The sequence below is a fragment of the Electrona antarctica genome (genome assembly GCF_951216825.1).
Source record: "Electrona antarctica genome assembly, chromosome: 12".
Taxonomy (NCBI): Eukaryota; Metazoa; Chordata; class Actinopteri; order Myctophiformes; family Myctophidae; genus Electrona; species Electrona antarctica.
The window spans coordinates 22,123,908-22,147,215 of NC_136793.1; the positions used below are offsets into that span (position 1 = coordinate 22,123,908).

Consider the following 23,308-nt stretch of genomic DNA (forward strand, 5'->3'; position numbering starts at 1 on the left):
GCTTATAGGAGGGGCTAGCGCCCCTCAAAAATCACACCCGTGTGATTTGGCGCTCTTATCATCATATGTCATCATACATCATATCATTCTCAACCAATGGCACATCTCCCACCCAGTCACGCCGGCCAATCACAATTTGCGTCCTCACTTTTGTCTTCAATGTTTGTGTTTACACACTTTTGTCTTCAATGTTTGTGTTTACACACTTCTATCTTCAATGTTTGTGTTTACACAAACACTCAACGCTGGACATAGGAGGGGCTAGCGCCCCTCAAAAAGGTGGTATCGGTGCACCCCAAAATTTGAACATGTTGCTAAGGGGCTAGCACTGGGAGGCCCTGCAGATAGCCAAAGGGCCCAGACAGATATCCATGACATGGACTACAAAAGATCTCACGCTCACCTGAGGATTCTATCAACACACACAAACACGGTCTTGTTCGGCTTATCTAACTGGCCCCCGTCTGTTATCTGCAGAAGCAGGATCCACATTTGATCACACAAATGTCTAGTCCCAACACACTCAAACTGAGTCACACTCACACACAATAAAATATAGAGAAGTGACTAAATATCTTGATACTGTTTCACTTCTGAAAGCTAAAATGATGAAACATATGCCAGGAGGGGGAAGAATAAATTATAGAGGTCATCTCAAAATATTGTGTAGACTAGACAGAAATTGCAAAAATATAACCAGGTTACACGAAAGGTAGCCTCGGAAACCCAGACATTTTACACGAAATGAGACAACCTAATCTATCCAATATAATCACATAGAACAATCATAAGCCTAAAATACTGTTTTCAACTGTTGATACATTACTCAACCGAGGCTGTGATGCTCAAGTGAAAACCACTTCCTCCTGTGAGGATTTGGGCTAATTAACAGAAAAACCTCCATCATTAGGGCTAGCATTGGTCTGACCTAACCTGACCCACCCTCACTTCTGCTACTCTCAGCAGATTTTCAACTTATGTTAAATGTGCATTTTATGACTATGAGGCCATTTGAGTTGCATTTCTTGGTACGAAAAGTAGTATGAATAAAAGGTTTTATTATTTTATAAATCATAGCGTCAGACTCAGGATCCATTAAAGAGCAGAGCAGAGCAGAGCAACGGGAGGTTCAAGAGAAGAGTTTATCACAGAAGCAGGATATCCTATTAGCTCAGCGTTTCTCTGCTATGGTTAAGGTTATCAGCGGAACATACCACACCTCTCCAGAGGTGTGTGTGTGTGTGTGTGTGTGTGTGTGTGTGTGTGTGTGTGTGTGTGTGTCTTATATCACACTGCTGTGTCTCTTCCCACAGCACTGGACAGCAGGAAACTGTGGAGCGTGCAGGCAGGCAGACACCTGGGTCTGTTCCAATAGGAAGCATCTGGAAATGAGTGAGACTGGACAATGTGCTTTCTCTCTCTCTCTCTCTCTCTATTATACACATGCACAGACATACTGTACACACACACACGTACACAAAAAACGCTGTCTTTCTACCTCAGTCCTTCCCACTCTTTCTTATATCTTCCTCCCTGGCACTCTATGCGGATCTTTCATTGTCCAGAGGCAAGCTGGCTGCATCGTCAAAACATCATGCAAGTACACCACACCTCTGCATGCGCGCGCACACACACACACACACACACACACACACACACACACACACACACACACACACACACACACACACACACACACACACACTCACACAGACACACACCCATGTGCGCGCGCGCACACACACACACACACACACACACACACACACACACACACACACACACACACACACACACACACACACACACACACACACACACACACACACACACACACACACACACCCAGTGGAGGCAAATGTGTGCACAAATGCACGGATGTCCGACTTACACTAGTTGCCTGTGATACAGTGTGCCAAACAAGTTACTTACTATTATTAGCATTATTATTCTGCTGTTCATAATTGTAATTTTGTAATTGCTAAACCATACAGCCGCAATGGGACACAAACAACCCATAACAAGGGACCTCTGATGCTCCTCATGTCCTGGCAACAAGTGCACAGACATTCCCGTTGTGGCTTTGTTACAAGTTTCTACCTAATGAGAGTTAGTGGTCTGGAAGACCCCCTGAGACCATACGGGGGGCGAGCTGTCTCTCTCCAGTTCAGAGTGTGGTGTAGTGTGAGTGTGTGACTCCAACCCACCCTCCTCTTGAGACGATCCCTCTCCTTCAGCGTCAGGGTGTCAGCCTTGGCTATGACAGGTACTATGTTCACCTTGCTGTGGATGGCTTTCATGAACTCCACATCCAGAGGCTTTAGACTGGTAGGGAGGAAAACAATAAAGAAGAAAGAAACTGTCAAATCTGTCACACAGGACAGAGGAGCTGTCAAAAAGGTGTCATCAAGAATGTGTGTATTTACCCATGTCCAAAAGGAGAGATGAAGTAGAAGCAGCAGTGCACCCTGTTGTCCACTATATGTCTCCGGTTCAGGCCGCTCTCGTCGTGGAGGTATCGTTCAAACTGGTTGTCAATGTACTGGATGATGGTTTTGAAGCTGAGATCAGAAGCAGCAACAAACACAGTGGCAGCTGTAAAACTCTTGATCTCACATAGAGCAACTGTCTATTAAACAGTATTTACAACAAGCAATAATGAGGTCTATGATGGTTTAATAACGATCTAAGGAAAAGGGTCACTTAGGGAGACAAGGGGACGTGAGAGTGATGCTCATTCACAGTATGGGATATAGCTTATCCATCAGACATCTGAACCACTTCCACTAATAACTTCCTTCAGGGCCACTAGGCACAGTAAGAGTCATTATCTAGGCGCCCAGCCGGCCTAGATATATATCCCATAATTTTTCTGTCACACACACACACACACACACACACACTTGCGATATCCCACAATCTGAATCCTTCTGGAATAGATAATTCCTTTTCATATTCTCTTGTACACAGTGCAAATGTTACAATCATTTACTTTAATTCACATCAGTGTAGAGACTGAGACAAGAAACCAAGGGCAGAGAGATCAGAAGACTTGCAAGACAAGACAGGGTCAGATTAACGCCTGTGGTTTCCGAGGCTAGGGTCAGATTTGAACCCAGGTCCTCACAATCACAAGGAGCATATTATGGTCTGTGCACAAACTGGCTGGCTATACCACGAGGCATCCCCACAATCAATTAGCCTCCTTCAAAATGTGAATGACAAATTCCATAGTTGTGCAGTGCTCTCTTCTCAGGATTGCTTAGTTGTAACTTGGGGACGATAAAAGTAAACCCTTTGTCGGACAGACACACTTTTAAGAACCAACCCCTTAATATGTAACCACCAATTACGCACACACGCGCAATGGTGCCGTGTGCATGGTCCTCGCAGCGGTTAAGAACCCAAACCAGCAATTACAAACCATTAGTTCCCTCGCAGCTCACGTTATTGACCCAACAACCACAGCACACAGACCCCTGGAACATTAAATAGTGCAGCTGCTGGAGAGATGGAGGTCACAGTTACATACGGTGCATAATTGTATACACAGAAACAATCTAATGCACCATCCATCCCATTCCCACTGTATGTTTATATACAATTACATGAAGGTAATTACATACAGTCGCAGGAAATCCTCAGGGTTCATTTCAAAATGGACCCCCATGGGTCCATTTCATTACATACCAAGTTAGCGCTGGGAATGTTTTACTACCGGTATATATCGTTGCTGTCGGGTGGAAACCTTGTATGTCCACAACCTGTTACTTTTCAGGAGATAGACCTGTGTTCCAATGAATGGATCCCATTTAGTTATTTTGTGGCTCTTAATACATTTCATTGGTTAAATACTTAAACCCCACCGACAGACTTATTCATATGTTAAATAGATCTGCTATCTTTTCTACTTTTGTGTGACAATGTCATACAATGAAGTATAAAATAGGGAATACATTTATGAAAACAAAAACAAAACGATTAAATATGGAGATACAGGGTTTCTGGCAAACAGCAATGATATATCCATTTTGTTATGCACTATGTAAAGAAAGTAGTAAAGGGGTGATGCTTGGTGTGATTGTCTCTTTGTCTCTAAGGGTTTGTTTTTGTTTTTTCGCATGGGGAGGGGAATGCAGTCTCAGGGGTACAAATACAGCCATGTCAGGACAATCAACAGGAAATGGAACTGGGACAGGGAGGAGGAGAGGATGCAAGGAGAAAGAGAGAGAGGGGGGGGGGTTTAACAACCGCACCACTGGCATGAGAAGGAGGTGGCACACACCCATGTAAACACACACACACACGAAGGAAATAGAGGAGAGGACAGTCAGGGAATGCTGCGAGAGGAGGTGTGAAACCAGGGGAGAAAAGTACGAAGAAATCTGAGAAAGAGAGTTGGCGAGGGGACAGGAGGAGAGATGAGAAACCGGGGGAGAGAATCACGAAGAAATTGGAGTCAGTTGGATAAGGAGAGGAGGAGGACGAGGGGGAGGAAGATAGAAAGAGAGAGAGAGCAGAGCACGATGAACAGGAAACACTTGTTATCTCTACCACCTCCTACACACACACACACACACACACACACACACACACACACACACACACACACACACACACACACACACACACACACACACACACACACACACACACACACACACACACACACACACACACACACACACACACACACACACACACACACACACACACACACACACACACACAAAAAACACACCAGTCCTGGCTGTTAATGGCGTCTCCGTATCCAGGCGTGTCGACCACCGTGAGTCGAAGCTTCACTCCCCTCTCCTCTATCTCCACGGTTGACGCCTCGATCTGCACTGTCCTCTCGATCTTCTCTGCGGAGTCGGTAGAGCGGGGAGAGAGAAGGTCAAAATACAGCGGCGAGTTGTTCCATGACCTGAGGCGGGTTCCCAGCTATTTTATTTTAATATCATCCTGTTGGACTGGGAGGATCACAGCTTTTAATATGATGCTGACTACTGAGCCCTGCCTTCGGTCACAATAAACCAGTGGTTCTCAAACTTTTTCATGAAAACGTCCACCAAATTTCTGTAAATGGCTATAGACCCCCATCTGAAAGATGTTGTGCCAGGGGCCAGAGGAAATCTGTGTTAACTATTTCAAATTTATTCTACATTTTTCACAATAATTGTTCAGGATTTTTCAGAAACAGACGATCTACAGATATAAAGCCAAAGTATAAAATTGGGTTCACGTGGGTCAACTGGTTTTGATACTAATATTAACGAATTTTGATGGGGAACCCCTGCAACCTTTTCAAGGACCCCTGGGGTCACTGGGTGCCATTTAAGAGAACCTTTGCAATAAAGGACTCGATGTGTAAAAAAGAAACAAGGAGGGGCTGTTTTGAAACCAGACAATAATCCAGGTCAAGTCATAAGGTAGGCCTAGGGGTGGGATGTGGGGGTCTGTTTTGAGACTAATACAAGAAACATTCCCAACATTCCAGTTAAAATAATGCTCCGCTGGAGGCACTGGAATAGAACGTTCTCATTTATTACAGTATGTGTGCATGTGTTAGCCCTGTCTGCGTGCGCGCGCGAGTGCGGTTACCTGCAGCACCAGGGATGTAGCGCTCAGGGTAGAGGTCAGTGAGAAACAGGCTGTTTATCAGAGTAGATTTTCCCAGGCCAGACTCCCCTGCAGACAGACATGACAAAATAGTTACTGTACCACTTGACTCCTTATAGACATCACTAGGGTTTTCACGCTCATGACGTTTTAGTTGATAATTTAGTTGATAATTTTAGGTTTTGTAAGTAAAAGAAATAACAAAAAATATACAAAGCCCTGACTCACATATTTAACCATTTTGTACTTTCAAAATGGTTTAAAAATAGTGGAAATCGCAGATCTTTAAAAAATGTTTATGTTTATGCAAAATAGTTTGCCTTAATCTCAGATAATTGTGATTAGGCGATTATGTAATAATTGTGTCAGGCCTAAATCACATAGTCTAGAAGATCTAGAAGATCATCTACTCTAGATCTACATCTCAAGGACCAAGCAAACAGCCTGCACATTAAAATCCTCTGTGTTCATTTAACTCTGAAAGATTGCAGTAGGTGAACAATACATTCTCAGTATTTTTATAGTTATATAGTACATTTCTGAGATACTGCTAGTGCAAATGTCATCAAAGGGTTAGATAAAAACATACAAAATATGCACTGCATACATAGGTGTGCCATGCAGCAATAAAGTAGTTGCCACATATTCAATATTGTGAAACATGCAATAACATTACATTACAGAAATGCAAAGGCAAATACGCAGTGATACTAGTTTGACGACACAGGAAAGGAATGCAGAGAAGTATTTCATCTTTGTCACTCGATTATTCTATTCTATTAAGGAACGTGATCACATACCAACAACCATGAGGGTGAATTCAAAGCCCTTCTTCACGGACTTCCTGTGCACTTGGTTTGGAAGATTAGCAAAGCCTACATAACCTGCTGCCTCTGGGAACTGTCCAGCACAAAAGATACACACAGCGTAAGTTTGTGTACATTTCAGCATAATCACAAAATGCATTTGTAAAGGAACTAAAATATCAAAGGTATAAATAAGTTACACAAGGACCTATACCATGAATTTTGTGTTTTGTGTTTTTGGGGCTCCTCTGTATGTCTTCTATCCCCACAAATACCACATTTTGAACAATCAGGCTCTCTCATTATATATGGGATTTTATGAAAATTGTTCTCAGAACAGGCCGACTGATTTGGTGGTACCATACAGTGATTTAATATGTATCGCACTACATCCCTCCCCCTCTGGCTTCTTTAGTCCTAAATTAGCATTTCCTCTTTGTTTACAATGTTCGCCAGTGTTGATTTTCGCTCGCGGGACGTGGTAATATCATATCATATGGACTGAAATAAAAGTATAACCAAAAAGTTGTGGTGGCTAAATACCGACACCAGCCACATCAAGACAATGTGGTACTGCAGCTGAAACTGCTTTAGAAGCCAGACATAAATTACTTGAACTGGTTATATCAGAGTGATGATTTAGGCTCAAACCATTATAAATGTATTTGAGGGACATAAACAATATGATATTAAATATTAAATACCGTTTTAAAATGCATAGTGTAGTTCCTGTAAGAGTCCAAACCTCTACAGAATCAGATTACAAATAAAAGGCAATTCTTTTAAGAACTAAAATGGCTTCCACACATTATATGAACTTTGGGAGATAGGGACTTGTGCAGCAATGTTTTTAGTTCCTCCATACACATTTGTCATCTCTTTATGAGGCACCTGGTCGAAAAGTGCAAGTGTGTATGCACGAAAGTGAGACTGATGGTGATGAGTACAATTAAAAAATTCCAGAGAGCAATAAAAAGCCACAGTGAAACGCTCACGTTTAAACAGGATATCCTCTCTGGAGGCCTGTCCAAGGGTGTGTGTTATGTGAGATCTCAAGTGTTGTGAGTATGTGCTAATCACCACCACTTTATCTGAGTATTCATCCCTAAGGTATTTAGTCAGTCTTGTTTTCAGAGTGTCAAGTGCAACATCTGTAATGGGGAGGAAATTCCACCTTGCTCACCTTCCCTTTCTCTCCCGACTGAGACATGGCCACAGCTTCAGGATGCTATTAAGAGGAAACCTGTTGGTGGAGAAGAACAAATTAATTCAACTTAGTGAAATTCAGAGTATTTAGCCTCTACGACTTTATCAATTATAATAATCAATTATTTTCAGCAGTTTCTAGAATGCAGCCTGAAGCAAGTTAGACTGCCTTTAAGAGCTTATCTTCATTCTTCACACCCCAGATTCATCAGGTTGTGTGAAATCCTCCTTCTACTACAGAATTCCTCAGCTTCCATTAGACCATGACCATTAAGTTGGACAATGTTTTACATCAAGGGCATCGATAACATCCACATTGGCATACTCCACTTAGCCTTTCTCATTAAGGCCATCTCCTATTGCGAATTGCGATCACACATTAAGGTAATGTTACCCTACCGAACACGATCACCCTGGACAAAGCACTGATAAGCAGGTCTGGGATGTCTGAGGTTGGTTCCCAGACTTCCATTGGTTGCACCCTATGGGCTGTCAGCCCCAAGTGCCCAATTTACGCTATGGCTATGAACAGATGACAGAGTAATGAGCCTGTTTGATTAATTAAACCCATAATGACCTTACAGGAAGAGCCAGCTCAATTTTATCACCCACACACTGGCCTTTGACGGGTGCAGTGTGATAAGAATTAGGAGGCAGGCTAGCGTGTGCTGCCAAAGAGAGACGCACTGTTTACATCAAGTTAGTTAGTTACAAAAAGCACAACTCAAAAAGGCCTTTCTTATTTGGTCTCTGTTGAAATGCCCAGCATACCAAGCAAGCTTTTGTGGACATTGGGCACCAATTTCACAATGTTACGGTCAGGACGTGAGATGGTACCAGAGGCCTCTCTATATCTACATGAGAGTGGGCAGAGATCTCTCATTCTGACAGGGTGGTTTCATCGAGACCACAGCTAGAACAATGGCTGTTTATCCCACTGGTTCCTGAAGCCTTTCCTACAGGACCACTGTGTTGGGGGGAGGAGGGAGAACACGTGCCTTGCCACCAACCACATTCACGACTGACCGCATGTGGAACAGCAAGAGGGTGGGGAGCCAGGGGCATGAACTGTGGCTGTCAAAAGGTTATTTCAGTTAAAACCACCAGGATAAAACTTGAGCCATGTGGGCATCTTAAGTATGCTTAAAGAAAGAAGTGTGATCTTAAAGAATGGTCATCCATCTTGCATTAGTGTCAAAACAAGACAATAATAGCTGTGTTAATTAGATTAGTTAGCTGGGTGTGTTAGTGCATGTACATAAACAGGTGCATGCGCACACCCATACTCACACTCACATATGCATGTTATTACTGGACAGGCTCTGTGGGAACCAGCATTAGTCTGGCGGCAGATTAATTAAAGTGTTCCATTATGGCTGTGGTAATAACACAAAGACAACACTACAGGACAGACAGGCAGGAGGCACGCCGCAATAATACCCAGTACCCACTCAATAATGGCCACTTAATCGCCCCTGCTTCTGTGTGCTACTGAAGTGCATGCACATGCATACACACAGCTATGGACTGGCAGTGAACAGCCCCTGAGGGAGATTAACAGTTTGGGCCAAAAGAAAAAACGTATACCTAAGTAAAGTCAAAGTCCTGGCATGTGAAGCTATTTACATTCTTAATTTATTATCTGGACTGAAGCCATGAAGGGGCAGTGGTACTGGTGGGACTATTCACCTTCCTGACACATAATGTCAGGGGTCTACTTGCTTTCTTCCCTTACGAGTCTGAAACAATATTTTCCCATAATGGTGATTGGTGACTGATTGGTAATTGACTATTAAACTGCAAAATGTTAGCTTGAACAAAACATTATTATTGTAATATACACGGACACTCTTTTACGCCAGTAAATGTTTGATGTGACAAAGTGGAAGTTGAGAATCAAAACTCAGAAATGGCAATTTACTAGCATTTGATGCAGCCAACAGGGCATCCAACGCATGCTCACACATGCTTACAAACACTTACACAATACACACACTCACAGCTGGGAGCTTGACTGTAATAAATGAAGGCCTTAGCTGGGGCCAAGGGTAGCGGTGGTGTTTAAAAGTAATAAAGATATAATACTACAAGTGCTGGCTTTGGTGTAGAAGCACTTCATAATATGAGTCATGAAAGAGGTGGGAAAAAACCCATAACAATAGGCGGAATGAGTTGTCCTTTCAACCTACAAGGAAACCAGCAGGCACGTTCATAACACACTGAGAGTTTAAAGTACAGGATGGGCCGTTTATGATGATGTGGACAGGACAGGAAATGACCAAATAACAAATGGAGTCCAGCAGCAAGAAAATGTTATCATAACAGTGCTATTGACACAGCTACTGTATAACCAGAATAGAGTCAATGGGGAAAAATGACTTTAGACTGCTCCTTCATTGTCTATTTGTGGTCTACAGTCTCCACATCTTTATTCTTTAGTTAACGGAAAATACATTTTCAGGTGGGTTGACAATTTCATCCAATCAGGAGCGTATCCATTTATCTGAATTTTGTCTGATCAAATCTTTGTGTCATTACTTCCAATTCCACTTGTTTATCTTGTATGAGTTCTGTCTCCTGATTGGATGAAATTGCTATGCTGACCTGAAAAATTATTTTCTGTTAGTGTTTACTAAAGAGCAAGAGAGACAGGGAGACCCTGTTACAGAACAAACACTCTATATAATTTAATATTGCTTTCACCAACATTAAGTTGCACTAATAACATTTATGAATAATCCTTTACTCTTACATGGAAGGAGGTAGGGCCTGCACACCATTGTGCACTGTGCAGACATAAACTGCTTAGTGCTTAGTGTGACATGAGTCATTTAATATCAAAATACTTACAGTATAGCTTTAACTAAAAAAAACAAATAATAAGAATACATTTTTAAAAGATGGCAAATCCTGGCACACCCTCATGCCACCTAAATATGCGACTGTGAACTATGTTGTTTTTCCGTTCACTCTAAACTACAAACCAAGGGAAAAGTCTCTTTTCAGTTTGTAGAGTAGAGTGATGTCTTCCCTTTGCTCTTGAGCCGGCCAGTCTTTGTGATATAAGACCAGAGGAAGAGAAGAGGTCAGAGAGGTCACACAACTGCTGAGGGAGCCAAAGAATACTTCTTACACAGTAGCCAGGGATGTCACTCCTTAGTCCTTAGATACAGTAGTAGGTAAGTGATCTGTGGTCAGTTTGGCAGAACCTGAATGAAGAACATTGTAATTTGGGATAGGTATGTTGTAGACACGTACAGACATGTTGATATAGGTACAGCAGCTGAGCCTGCCATTATGCTCTTAACATTCTCTCTCACTCAGCATGAAGTGAAATGCAACAGTTTTCACTGAGCCATAATATATGAGCCAAGAAAAAGATGGATGATAACTCTTCAATAGTGGCCCTCTGCCACGTCTTAACCGAGACACACACACAATGAGAATGTATTATTGTTTCCCTGTGTTATTGTGAAGTTGTCTAAACATTTAATTTATTTAATGGCGACGTGCTAAACAGTCAAAGGTCGAGGATTAATCTGATGTTTAAAGGCCATGCTGTTCAGTAAGAATCTACTGGAACGACATGAAAGTCACTTGTTTGAACGCTTCGTCTGGTATGCTCAGTTGAAAGTGGAGATTTTGTGCAGATTTTAGTAAAGTATAAATTTGAGTATTAGAACAATAGCAAAGATTGAGTATTAGAACAATAGCAAAGATGTGAGATGAGATTTGATTTGTCAAATCCAAGGCCTATAATGACAACGTTTAACCGAATTAGATATTATCTAATAGGAAAACGTTTACATTTAGTGAAGTTGGACCTAATCATTAAAAAGTATGTGGACATGTGTTGCAAAATGTTCTAATTTATAGGCCACTGAGTAACTAACATATAGCCAGGTCTGTGCGAGGCAGACTGATGGCCACCACCCAATTTGTCATACACATACACTGACTGACTAACATTAAACATCAGCTTCTAATCATGAATTGTTAGTAATGAGTCATTACTAACATTTCGTAAATGAAACGACCCCTTAAGATTATGAAAATGTGATAAAACTAAGCATAATTTTAGCGTACTGCTGTGCATGTCAAACTTTAGCATGCAACAGTTGTTACCGCGAGAGTGGTGGTGTCATATTACCATAAACTAACAAGTTGTCTGAACTCTCACAACACTCTTCTCACTCCTTCTTCGACTCGTAATGAAAACAAAGAACGTTTCGTGGCCTTCTTCTTACCTGCGCGTAACTTTGAAATAATGTTTATCAACAGAAGTGTTGCGCCTCTCAGTCTCGTCTCTGTCCCAGCCCAGGAAGGGATACCCGGAAACCGTTCCAATGATTCCGTCATTCCGCCCGTGTCTGTGATGCTCTGTGTATTCAGCTGGAAACTATGCGGCACTGGAGCCATTACGGTTCAACGTCACCGCGATGGACCAGTCTGCAACCACAGGCTGTTTGAGCCAACATGGCTGTCCGTGTATGGCTGTTTCTGTTAGACAACGGCTTGACCGGTGGTGGTGGAGTTTAGTTTAGTGGTGTCTGTGGAATATTTGTTGTACAGTAGGATAGCGCATTTTCGCTATAATAGCGTGGAATTGGAATCTGGGACAGGGTTTAGAGGTTACATTACATAGGCCTACGGATTACAAATTTACAATCATCATCCCACGGGCCACGCCGTCACGGGCACTGCATTTGGCAGCCCCTCTAATCACATTCTAATCTTATTTCTAAGCAGTTTGGTTGCGAAAGCAAATACGATAGGAGGCCTACTATATAGTACTATCATTGAACAACTGTTTTTGTGTAATTAAATGTGTTCGGGAAAGGCGTACGGTAATGTATGCAATTAATTTTCTCAGTGGGCCATGAGCCTGCTGTGCTCCCTGACAATGGTGATTAACAGTAGGCATATAGGCTATACTATAGGCCTAATCATGCGTTTGAAAAATCAATAACAAGTGCACTTGCCGCGCGTCATTAACCCATTGCATGACGCCTACCCCCTCTCCACCCCCAGTCCTATTCATGGTAACTAACTGTTCACACACGCACGCACGCGCGCAAACACACACACACACACACACACACACACACACACACACACACACACACACACACACACACACACACACACACACCCACACACACACACACACACACACACACACACACACACACACACACACACACTCACACACACACACACACACACAGCCCTCTCTGGAGCCTGGACCGCTATAGTCTCTCAACTTCCTCGCGTTTTCATTGGTGCGTGGAGGATGCGCTCACGTCTGATTGGAGAGAAGTTTTCCTCTAGCTCCCACACCCCCGCCCCGCAGAAATTCGTGGTCCTGTGGTCCTGTGATTACTCCAGTTGTTTTTACAACCCGTCGGCAACTAAAGAGACCTAGAGCTGCTGTCTCTGATAGCCTATACCCTAGTCCGATTAATGTAGCGGCTGATGCGCGACTAACCGTCTGACTCTCCCTTTACATCGAGACGAGTAAGAAGACGCGCAGAAACTTAACAGCATTCTTTGCGCAAAGCACTGAGAGAGCAGGTGGAGGATTGAAAGTTTTAGGACTTAACTAATTGACAAAGAGGGAAAATGTCGGGCGGACTAGAAATCATTGGGCTGGCCTTGTGCGTAATCGGTTCGCTCCTGGTGATGGTTTCGTGCGGGCTGCCCATGTGGAAGGTGACGGCATTCATCGAAGCCAACATCGTGGTAGCTCAGACGATCTGGGACGGTCTGTGGATGTCGTGCGTGGTGCAGAGTACGGGTCAGATGCAATGCAAGGTGCACGACTCGGTCCTGGCGCTCACTCACGACCTGCAAGCGGCCCGAGCGCTCACCATCATCTCTTCTGTGTTGGGCGTCCTGGGGCTGATGATTACGATCGCAGGGGCGCAGTGCACTAACTGCATCCGCGCAGAAAACCTCAAAGCCCGGGTGGTGAACGTCGGAGGGGTCATCTACATAACCAGCGGACTGTTCTTCCTCGTTCCTCTCTGCTGGATGGCCCACAACATCATCTCGGACTTCTACAATCCACAGGTGCCCGCGTCCAAGAAGAGGGAGATAGGAGCCGCGCTCTACATCGGCTGGGCGGCCACGGCGATGCTGCTGATGGGGGGCTCGCTGCTCTGCTGCTCCTGTCCCTCGAACGGGAATTCTGGATACTCAGTCAAATATGCACCGACTAAACGACCCGCCACACAGAACGGGGAATACGACAAGAGGAATTATGTGTAGCTTCGCCCCCCGCCCCCCATAGGACAGCAGTTGGTGCGTAAAAGTATCCTGCAGCCTTTGTACAAAAAAAACTTTCTGATGAACGTATTTTTGCACCTGCAGTTTTTAAATTTGAACAATTGAATCGATGGGAAGCACCTGCCATTTTTACACTGGCCTTCCAACACTTGGAACACCATTTTGCAAATCCTTTTTGTGTACAGACAATAAACTGTTTTGGAGATGGAAAGACTCAAGAGGTAGCTCGTGACAAAAAGGAGTATCTTTGTTAGGTACCTGTTTTTTTTTGTTTTGTTTTTTTAACGTAGCCTATTTTGTCTATAAGCGCTCGAAATTATTAGTAGGCCTATTTCGAATTGTTTACTATATTGTATTTGTAACTACGGTTTTTGTTTTGTTTTTTGTTTTTAGAGAGTCTTGCCATCGCATATATCCATTGCTCTTTTACGTTCATGTGCCAGCTTAGCACATGTGTTTGTACAGTAACTCTCAGAATGATTGCACTCCCAAACATGCAAAGACTCTTTTTGGCCAGTGGATTTATGCCAACATGTTGAAGACTCGTTGTATTAAGCAATGAAAAGAAGACCGTATGCATATTAAAGCCAAAATAAAACTCAGACAGCCTTCTGTGTAGTGCGTAACTTCGGGTAATAGCATTGACTGTAATATTCTTGACACCCGAAGAGCCTGGAACCTGTTGTTTTTCAGCATCAACTGTTCCTTTCCTCATCGAGCACCTGCCGTGCAAAGTTGCATTCATTGTCGCTGTGCTGGGTGTATTTCTATTTCTTTTCATTAATTGTTGGAATAAACGCTGTTTTCCGATGGTTTGTGAATATGTTGTAATGAATCATTATTCATGTATTTGACGATGCAATATTATCTTTTTTATGAAGATTAAAACTGAATATAATATTGTCTCAAACTAAAGCGTATATAGGCTATTATTACATTGTGTTTTATAACACTACCACAGAGTCAGGGAACCATATTTAATGGCCTATACAGCAGTGGTGCGTATTTGCGTAATGTAGGTTCCCATCGTGGATCCATGAACCCCCACGGCGGGAGCAAGTATTTTCGTTAGCTATAGAAATCCAGATGACAATGCCCATTCAGCGAGAGTGGGGCTCTGCTCAACTCACAATACTCCACTGCCCAACCCCCCTTTCAGACCAGCTCCCCCCAGTACGCGGTCATGAAAGCCGTTCAAATTAGAGATGGCGAATGTGCGTCTTGTCGTCTTCCCGCAAGTCATTCTATTCAGACCAACTCTATGATTCAGACAATCACCCTCACAATCCCATCTCCCGCCATTAGATGCTGCTGTGATAAAGAATTACGTTGAGCCAATCAGTGCACCACGACTGTTACATAATTGTAGCATAGGCCTACAAAAAAACAAAAAAACATGCTACTTCAGAGTCCAGACATCGCATTGCCCTATATAAGCCTAAAGCTGGATGGATTTTCCAGGACTTTTAATTCCTACTTTCTACTTATTCTTAAGACTATAGTATTACTGGCCTGGGTCATACTGTGCACAACTTAACAAAAGTTGCTGTTCAGAATATGCAGTCAGTGTGTAGCTCACTGATGTTGAGCTTCATGTTCTAATATTAATAGGCCTATTGAAATGGTAAATAAATGACTACAGATAGAGGTAGTAGCCTACTGTTCTCAATCATTCATATTTTGGGTTCTCGATAGAGTGACTATGCAAAGACTGGCATGGCTGCTGTCAGGGAGCTGTTTTTGTGGGATTGTTAGTTCCAGTCCTGTAGTCATCACACAGAGGGTGACGAAGCTCAGGGTGTGGGGGAGTGTGTAGTGCATATTTGTAGGGCGTTAAGTGTGTGTGTGTGTGTTGAGGGGTTGGGGGTGCACCTTTAAAAAGACCCCCATTCCAAGAGAGAAGAGAGGCAAACAGGGCCAGCAACGTCACTCAATAGACTGTCTCCATAGAAACCAACCAGAACCTGAGGTTGCCTGGCTACAGGGCCCTATAATGTGGTGGTATGGATGAGTCTAATAAAAGGCCCAGCCTGCAGACATTCCAGCAAGTATGGACGCACACACGCACGCATTCACGCACGCACGCATTCACGCACGCATTCACGCACGCACGCACGCACGCACGCACGCACGCACGCACGCACGCACGCACGCACTCAGACACACAGACACGCATGCAGACACACAGACACACACACACACACACACACACACACACACACACACACACACACACACACACACACACACACACACACACAGTCACACACACACACACACACACACACACACACACACACACACACACACACACACACACACACACACACACACACACACACACACACACACACACACACACACACACACACACACACACACACAAAGGTGAAGAAGGGATTTGTTAAATGCCTGTGATTTACCAAGCATTGCTAGAGGAAGCGCTGTGCCAGCAGAAACTTGCTTGCATCATACGGCAAAAGAAGGTAATGTTGCTCAATATCTCTTCACAAACTGGACTCGTGTCTAGTTGGCAATGTGTGTTGGCAGTGTGTGCTGCCAACAGCAGTTGGGTTTGAACTGATACACTTGACCTGGCTCAATCAAGGGAGCGCAGGCACGGTTAAGGTCAGGCTTTGGTCAGGTTGTATACCAATTCCAGATCTGTGAAAAAACTAGGCCAATATACACCAATTCTGCACTGTCTGGATGGGTGGGATTGGGGGCTTGGGCTCAGTTGTTGTTTCTCATGACCTGAACTTTGAACCTTAAATCTGCCCTCGGGGCAACCAAGTCGGAAGTCACTTCCCTCGACTGACCATCACGCATGATCTCATCGAAACAGAACCCCCCTCCATTTGACGGGGGTCATACCCCTCGACCCTGAAGCTGCTCAAACTGGCTCAAGAAAAGTTTGATTAACTATGATAGGCTGCCTGGACAATTTACTAAGTGTCTTCTATAAACTGAGACTGCTTAGTGGGCAGTGTGGCCTTTAAAAATGTTGGATTTACGTTGGCTGAACACCTGACAGCCGGGAATCAGATAAAGCTCATTTCTTAGTCATATCAGTTCTGTAGGTCTGATTCAGCTCAGCCCAAGCAGGTGCTTGGTCTCTGTTCTCCGCTCAGCTGGATGGCGTTTATTCTGATGGTCAAGACAGCAGTCAGAAGGTCATTAAATAAATACAAAACAACGTTTTAGTTTTAATTGAGCTAATTACCGTGGGAGAAAATACATATTTTAATTCACTATGACAGTAGGAATGGCAAAGGTTTTTCTGTCTCTTCAAATTTGGAGAGAACCTGAAAGTGAAACATTCATTAGAAAAAATGGACGATTCGGTTCAGACCTTCAGACAAAAAACAAATCTCTTCTCATTAAAATGTTGAGATAATCCCCCCAGAGTCAGTGACTCAGAGTTCTGTCACAGTCCAGTAGCATGGCCGCTTTCCTGTGCACTGGACAGCGGAACAGGAAACAGGAAGGAACATGTGTGGTGTGAGGGAGGAGGGGGATCTGGGCCTTTAACATGAATGCTTCATGGTTGAGGTGAAGCATACACACAGATACAAGGAAACACAATTTCAACCCATCTCACAACCCCTAATGCAGTCAGGGAATACAGCTGGAAGGAGCACAAATACATGTAAGGAAAATAATTTGATTTATTGTTTACAGCTAAATCAAGTTACAAATCTAAACAAAAGAGGCAAAAGTTAAGTATAAAAACATTGGAGTTGCCAAAGCCAAAACAATACACCACACTGCCTAAGAAATAAACTAATCTATGCCTCGTGACATCACGTGACATCATGGAGACCCTTAGATCTCCATATATGGTTGTCATTCCAACCACTGTGCTTGCCGCAACGCGACTCAGACTTGCAAATGAACCAAGTTGGTAAAACACATGTGGAGCTGACTATCATCACCTGGATCTCCATATATCACGACACTGACCTCATCAAACCCTGGATAGCCATACACGGAGAAGACTGGATCATCACCTACATCTGCATACAGTATATGGAGCCGGCCAGCAACTCTACATCTGACACCAGATTCCTGAACTCCTGAACGGAAAACTGAAACTGAAAAAAGGACACAAACAGTGTATCTGTCTATTTATAATAGCTCAGCCAAATAACTTTTGAGTACAACATTCTGTATAATCTTTACTATGTTTGGTCTTGCTTGATCTGCCAACAAACTTTTACACCACTAGTATTATGTATCCGCCCAAGAGCCTTGGCATCAGATGAACTGCTCTTCTGAATCTAAGAGATAGTGATGAGTGTGTCTAGAGTAGGGTGTACTTCTAAAATATGAGAGAGATGTTGTAATCGGGAGTATTGACTCCTTTTGTACCTGTCAGAATCAGGTGGTGATGTCATATATCATCAAAATTAGGTGGTTTGAATCTTTAGATTCATGCACACGGAGAAGCACGCACGCACGCACGCACGCACGCACGCACGCACGCACGCACGCACGCACGCACGCACGCACGCACGCACGCACGCACGCACGCACGCACGCACACACACACACACACACACACACACACACACACACACACACACACACACACACACACACACACAGTCTATGGCAGACCAGACAAAGCACTGAGTGACGGCCCTCTGCTGAGATGGAGAGGACTTGCATTATGAGGAATGTCTGGGGGAGCTCAAAAGACATTTCTGATTAACCATGGTTGGCATAACGTATCTGGTGTCAACCAGCTAGTCTGTTCAACTGAGACAAGAAGCCCCCTGGGAGTCGCCAACGACCCACCCTACTCCTGACACTGATGTGATAACTGATATACCGGGTAAGTATTCAATCTGTTTACATTTACAATCAGCTTAAGGACTCAAATGCAGGTGGGTGTTAGATGCTAGCACTTAGATAGGATATGGCAATCAGTGGAGTAAACAAACAAATCATGAGCTGTAATAAGTGCATTGTTTGGATACTAATTGTGTCTTGCAGGAAACCCTTGTCGTTGCTATTCTGAGGACTGTGTGTTTGCTCTGAGTGTTTGCTCTCATGAAAATTCTTCACAACAGCCAATGGTTTCCCATGTTCCTTTCAAAAAAGTTGAATATACACCAATATACACCTCCTAAACTTCTCAATTCTTAACCTCTACGTGTTCTCTACCACTGTCCCTTTGGATCTCTGGGGATGAGACTCCAGTGTATTTTCTAGAATGAGAGTTGTAACCATCTTTGGTTGTAGTATGGTGCATGCATGTTTTCTATTCAAAGGACAATGCCTGCATGACTGACCTCAGTGACCTGCCTACAACAGAGAATGCGAGAAAAGACCACCTCATCATGCCCTAGTATTTGCCCTATACCCTACCAGAGAGTTAAATGTTTATATAGATTATATCTCCTGTTAGATTTCATTCATTGGTATGAGTACAGTCTATGGTCCAAACCTTCAAGGCGGGATGACATGTTGGCATGTGTTTTCACAGTTTAACACTAGATATAACAACTGAGACCTCTGATCTCCTGTCCACTAAAGTTCCAATTCTGATTACCATCACGGACAGGGATGACATTTCTTTTTCTTTTTTACATTTTATACAAAAAATGTTGTACACGTTTGAATTCAATTTTGTAACTGTTGCTTATAGTATCCCGTTTGTTTCAGTTTCACACCTCCGTTACCTTTTGAGTAAACATCCTTAATGGCACCTTGCTTCAGGGAGTTCATTCATTACCTGAAAGAGTTTAGCTAGCAGGATAGATGGGTACACAATAAATGTAACCAAATGGAAAAATTAAGACTTTACTTTGTTGCTGCTCAGAATACGATAAATCTGATAAAACCTTGGTTAACACAATTAATTCACTTTCTGGATACTGGTGCGGTTATATCAATACAAAGAATTTTGTAAGCAAGTTCTTCATGTTTTCCCTCTAGGTGCTCAGTGATGGGTCTAAACTAAACACCAATTCCAGGTTGCACAATTCCTGTTCTGGGAAATTTTGTGAAATAAATCTCTGTCAACGTCATGCAAAAAATGTTTGCACGCAATGCAACATTAGGCTCTTTTGCTTGAGAGCACTTTAAGACAATGCATAACAGTCGAGAGCAATTCAGACAATAACACCCCAATTGTGAAAGAGGTTACAGGTCATTGAGGTTAGGGATGATTAAGGACATCTGGGACCCCTGAAGCTGACAACAGTGTTAATGGTAATGGTTTTGAAGTTACTGGTAATGGTTTGAAGTGTGAGACTGTTCCCACCAGTGATGATAATAAAGGGTCTATTATTTTGTGTTCCTGTCTTGACACAGACCATATTTGAGGACAAATATTGGACATTAATTCCGTTAATTGGGTTTGCCATGTCAAATTGGGTACAAAATTGAGTTAATGTGAGATGAATCTGAGTCCATGCAATTTCCCCAGAATGTGTGTGTGTGTGTGCGTGCGTGCGTGCGTGCGTGCGTGCGTGCGTGCGTGCGTGCGTGCGTGCGTGCGTGCGTGCGTGCGTGAGACTCACCACACACTCACAGCATGACTATGAAACAGGCCGCAGGCAAAGGGAGTCAGCTGTGGTCTTTTGTCTCTGGCCGTCCAGTATAGCTAATCCCATCTGGAATCTGAGATTGTTAGAGACAGAACTAACAGGGGTTACAACCAAATGGCTTTAGAAGCAGGGAGAGAAAGAGGGATATTGTACAACGGGTGTGACTGTTAATACCTCACACAAACTGGTCTGCACCAGAAGGGACTACAAAACCCCACAGACTTATAATCATTTCTACATGAGCATCATGTGAGTGCATGAGCTCAAGAGAGCACAGGTACACTGACCATGCCCAGTCCTGCAAGCATTTTGTGAAATTATCTTAAAATGGCAAGAGCCACCCACAAATTGGTGCAGTCTCAAATAATTCCCAAAATTTAGAATCAATAGTGGAACAAACCTCACAGTACAATCAGGAACAAGTCAAACACATGTTTCAAACTAACATCTTCCACATGCAGTATTATAGGGCAGAATACTCCACAGTTCCCATGTACATGTAATGAATTCAATGAGATGTGTAACCTTTACTTGATAGAGAAAACTACTGTAGATTGGTGTAATTTGATGACTGGGTAATCGGCCAGTAGGTGACTCAGTAGGAGACTCTTTGAGTGTCAGTAGGAGACTGTTTGAGTTGAGTAGGAAACTCTACCCAGTCTACCATCATCAAAGTATAGAGAGTATATACTTAAAGTGAATGGCACATCGAGTGGCAAAGCAACATGCAAAGTGAGTTTAACATTGTTTAACGTTGTTTAATGCAATCAGATAGGACTTTTCTGTGTGGATGTATGGGCTGTCAAGGCCAGAAAGTAGTTTTTTGCCACTCAGTAGGTGTTCCTGCATAACTTCCTGGTTTGATGATGATGTCACGCGCATACCCTCTATTGGTATTGGTATTGGAATATGAAGGAATATGAAGAAAAAAGAAAAGAAAAAAAAATTCAAGGCTTCATGGGGTGTGTAATTGATAGAAAATAAGTCGTTTTTTGGGTGAACTACTCCTTTAATGGCGTGAGGTTTTGCTTCTGGAGTTGGTCGCACCAACTGCTCTTTATTATTCTGACTTTATTCTGACTTTAACATACCTAAGTCTATATGAGATGATTTGGGATACCTCTGCAAAAGAACCTAAGAAAAGTTTATAGATCTACTCCTCGCTACTACTACTAGATCTACAAACGCCACGACAGACTTTGTAGGGTACATCCATTTCGGAAGCAGACGGATCAGTTTATCTTAAAATTATGTAAAACATTCTCAGATTCTATATAACATAATTATAGGCTGATATTTACGGGTGTTTAAGAGAATAGTAGATGTGGCAAGCCGTTTTAACTTTTAATCGAACCACACTCCTATCTGTAATATATGTTTTAGATATCCAAAACCACATTTCTCCTAGTCAAAACTGCATTCTCACTAGTAATAATTGTAATTATAAATATATCCATAGTAACATTCTTACTAGTAGAAATTGTATTTCAAGATATCTAGAATTCAGTTCTTCCTAGTAACAATTAACGTTTTGGATATGACATTTCTCCCATCAACAACTGTCATTTCAGATATCCATAACCTCATTCTTCCTATGACGTCACGTTTCCCATTCATGTGTATGGGGCTTTTAGTTTCAGATATCTGTAACTGCATTCTGGATATCTATAATCAACATTATGGATATCTCCAATTGAATTCTTACTAGGAGAAACTACTATTTCAGAAATCTACAATGCAATTCTTACTAGGACAATCTGCCATTTCAGATATCTAAAATTACATTTGTACTAGTCATAATATGAATTGTGGATATCCATAATTAGATTTCTGCTAGTCACAATGTATTTTTGGATATACAAAATGTAGTTATGGATGTCTGGAACATTTTTCTAATTATATATATCTGAAATGGCAGTTTCTCCTAGTAAGAATTGCATTGTAGATATATGAAATGGTAGTTTCTCCTAGTAAGAATTGTATTGTAGATATCTGAAATGGTAGTTTCTCCTAGTAAGAATTCATTGTAGATATCCATAATGTGGATTTTAGATATCCAGAATGCAATTATAGCTATTTGGGTTTCTGGTAAAATTATTGGCCATTTATTTTGTATGTCTGTGACAAAAATAAAATATTGATCAAAATGTCCATCACAAGCTGACATGATGATGACCCCTGGTTTGTTCATATAACTTGCTCGTGGAGAGAGGGAAAGTAAAAGCCACTTTTCCGTGTGAAAATGCACGAAAATGTGCGTGCACGAGGTGTGTGCAAGCCCATTTTGCGGAGTGCGCTTACGTGTGCGCACCCCCTCCTAAACGTTCAGCACCTCCTACTGTAAATACCTTCCCGCGGCCCTGAAGCCATTAAAACCTGTCATTTTAGATTTGAGACTTTTTTTTAGATATTAGCAGATATACAACCTAGATTGTAGATCTGCTATTTTTTGAAAAAAGCAGATTTCTCAAATCTTTGATTCTGGGTGTCCCTGGAACAAAAATATTTTGAGATGGGGGTCCAAGGACAAATACATAATGTTGGGGGCCCTTGACAACGTTTGAACATCACTGACAACTGTTTTTTAGAATTTTTAGAATTTAGAAGAAATTTCTGAATCAATCTCAGGTCTTAATGGGTAAAAAGAAAAATCACAAGACATTTCAAATACTGCATAATGCACTGCCTAGCGGGCACCTACCCCCAAGTCACCAGCACAAATACAGACGCACCATACATATACGATATACCACTCCCACCACAAGCACCATTAGGCTCTCCAAAGCAGCTTACCCCCTTCGGAGTAAAAAGGCAACATGACTGGGAGAG

The 23,308-nt window shown here is 42.6% G+C and overlaps 2 protein-coding genes across 3 annotated transcripts in view; one reads left to right on the plus strand and one right to left on the minus strand.

Moving 5' to 3' along the window:
• The window catches only part of LOC306933179 (septin-2), a 31,641-nt gene extending 19,652 nt beyond the window's left edge, over positions 1 to 11,989 (minus strand). The window contains exons 1-8 of one of the 2 annotated variants that reach the window (XM_079515275.1): positions 11,882 to 11,928; positions 10,768 to 10,843; positions 7,612 to 7,671; positions 6,423 to 6,522; positions 5,605 to 5,691; positions 4,742 to 4,865; positions 2,427 to 2,561; positions 2,208 to 2,325 (exon numbers count right to left, since the gene is read on the minus strand). In XM_079515275.1, the coding sequence (XP_079371401.1) occupies positions 2,208 to 2,325; positions 2,427 to 2,561; positions 4,742 to 4,865; positions 5,605 to 5,691; positions 6,423 to 6,522; positions 7,612 to 7,638 (591 nt within the window). In that variant the 5' untranslated portion in view covers positions 7,639 to 7,671; positions 10,768 to 10,843; positions 11,882 to 11,928. Of the gene's footprint in view, positions 1 to 2,207; positions 2,326 to 2,426; positions 2,562 to 4,741; positions 4,866 to 5,604; positions 5,692 to 6,422; positions 6,523 to 7,611; positions 7,672 to 10,767; positions 10,844 to 11,881 lie in introns of both variants that reach the window. The other variant, XM_079515274.1, reaches the window with a different exon arrangement.
• A 1,045-nt stretch (positions 11,990 to 13,034) lies between these two features.
• Positions 13,035 to 14,743, plus strand: cldn5a (claudin 5a). The gene has a single exon (XM_079515283.1). It carries the CDS (start codon positions 13,257 to 13,259, stop codon positions 13,902 to 13,904), a length of 648 nt encoding a protein of 215 aa, XP_079371409.1. The 5' UTR covers positions 13,035 to 13,256; the 3' UTR covers positions 13,905 to 14,743.
• Positions 14,744 to 23,308: the final 8,565 nt, after the last annotated feature.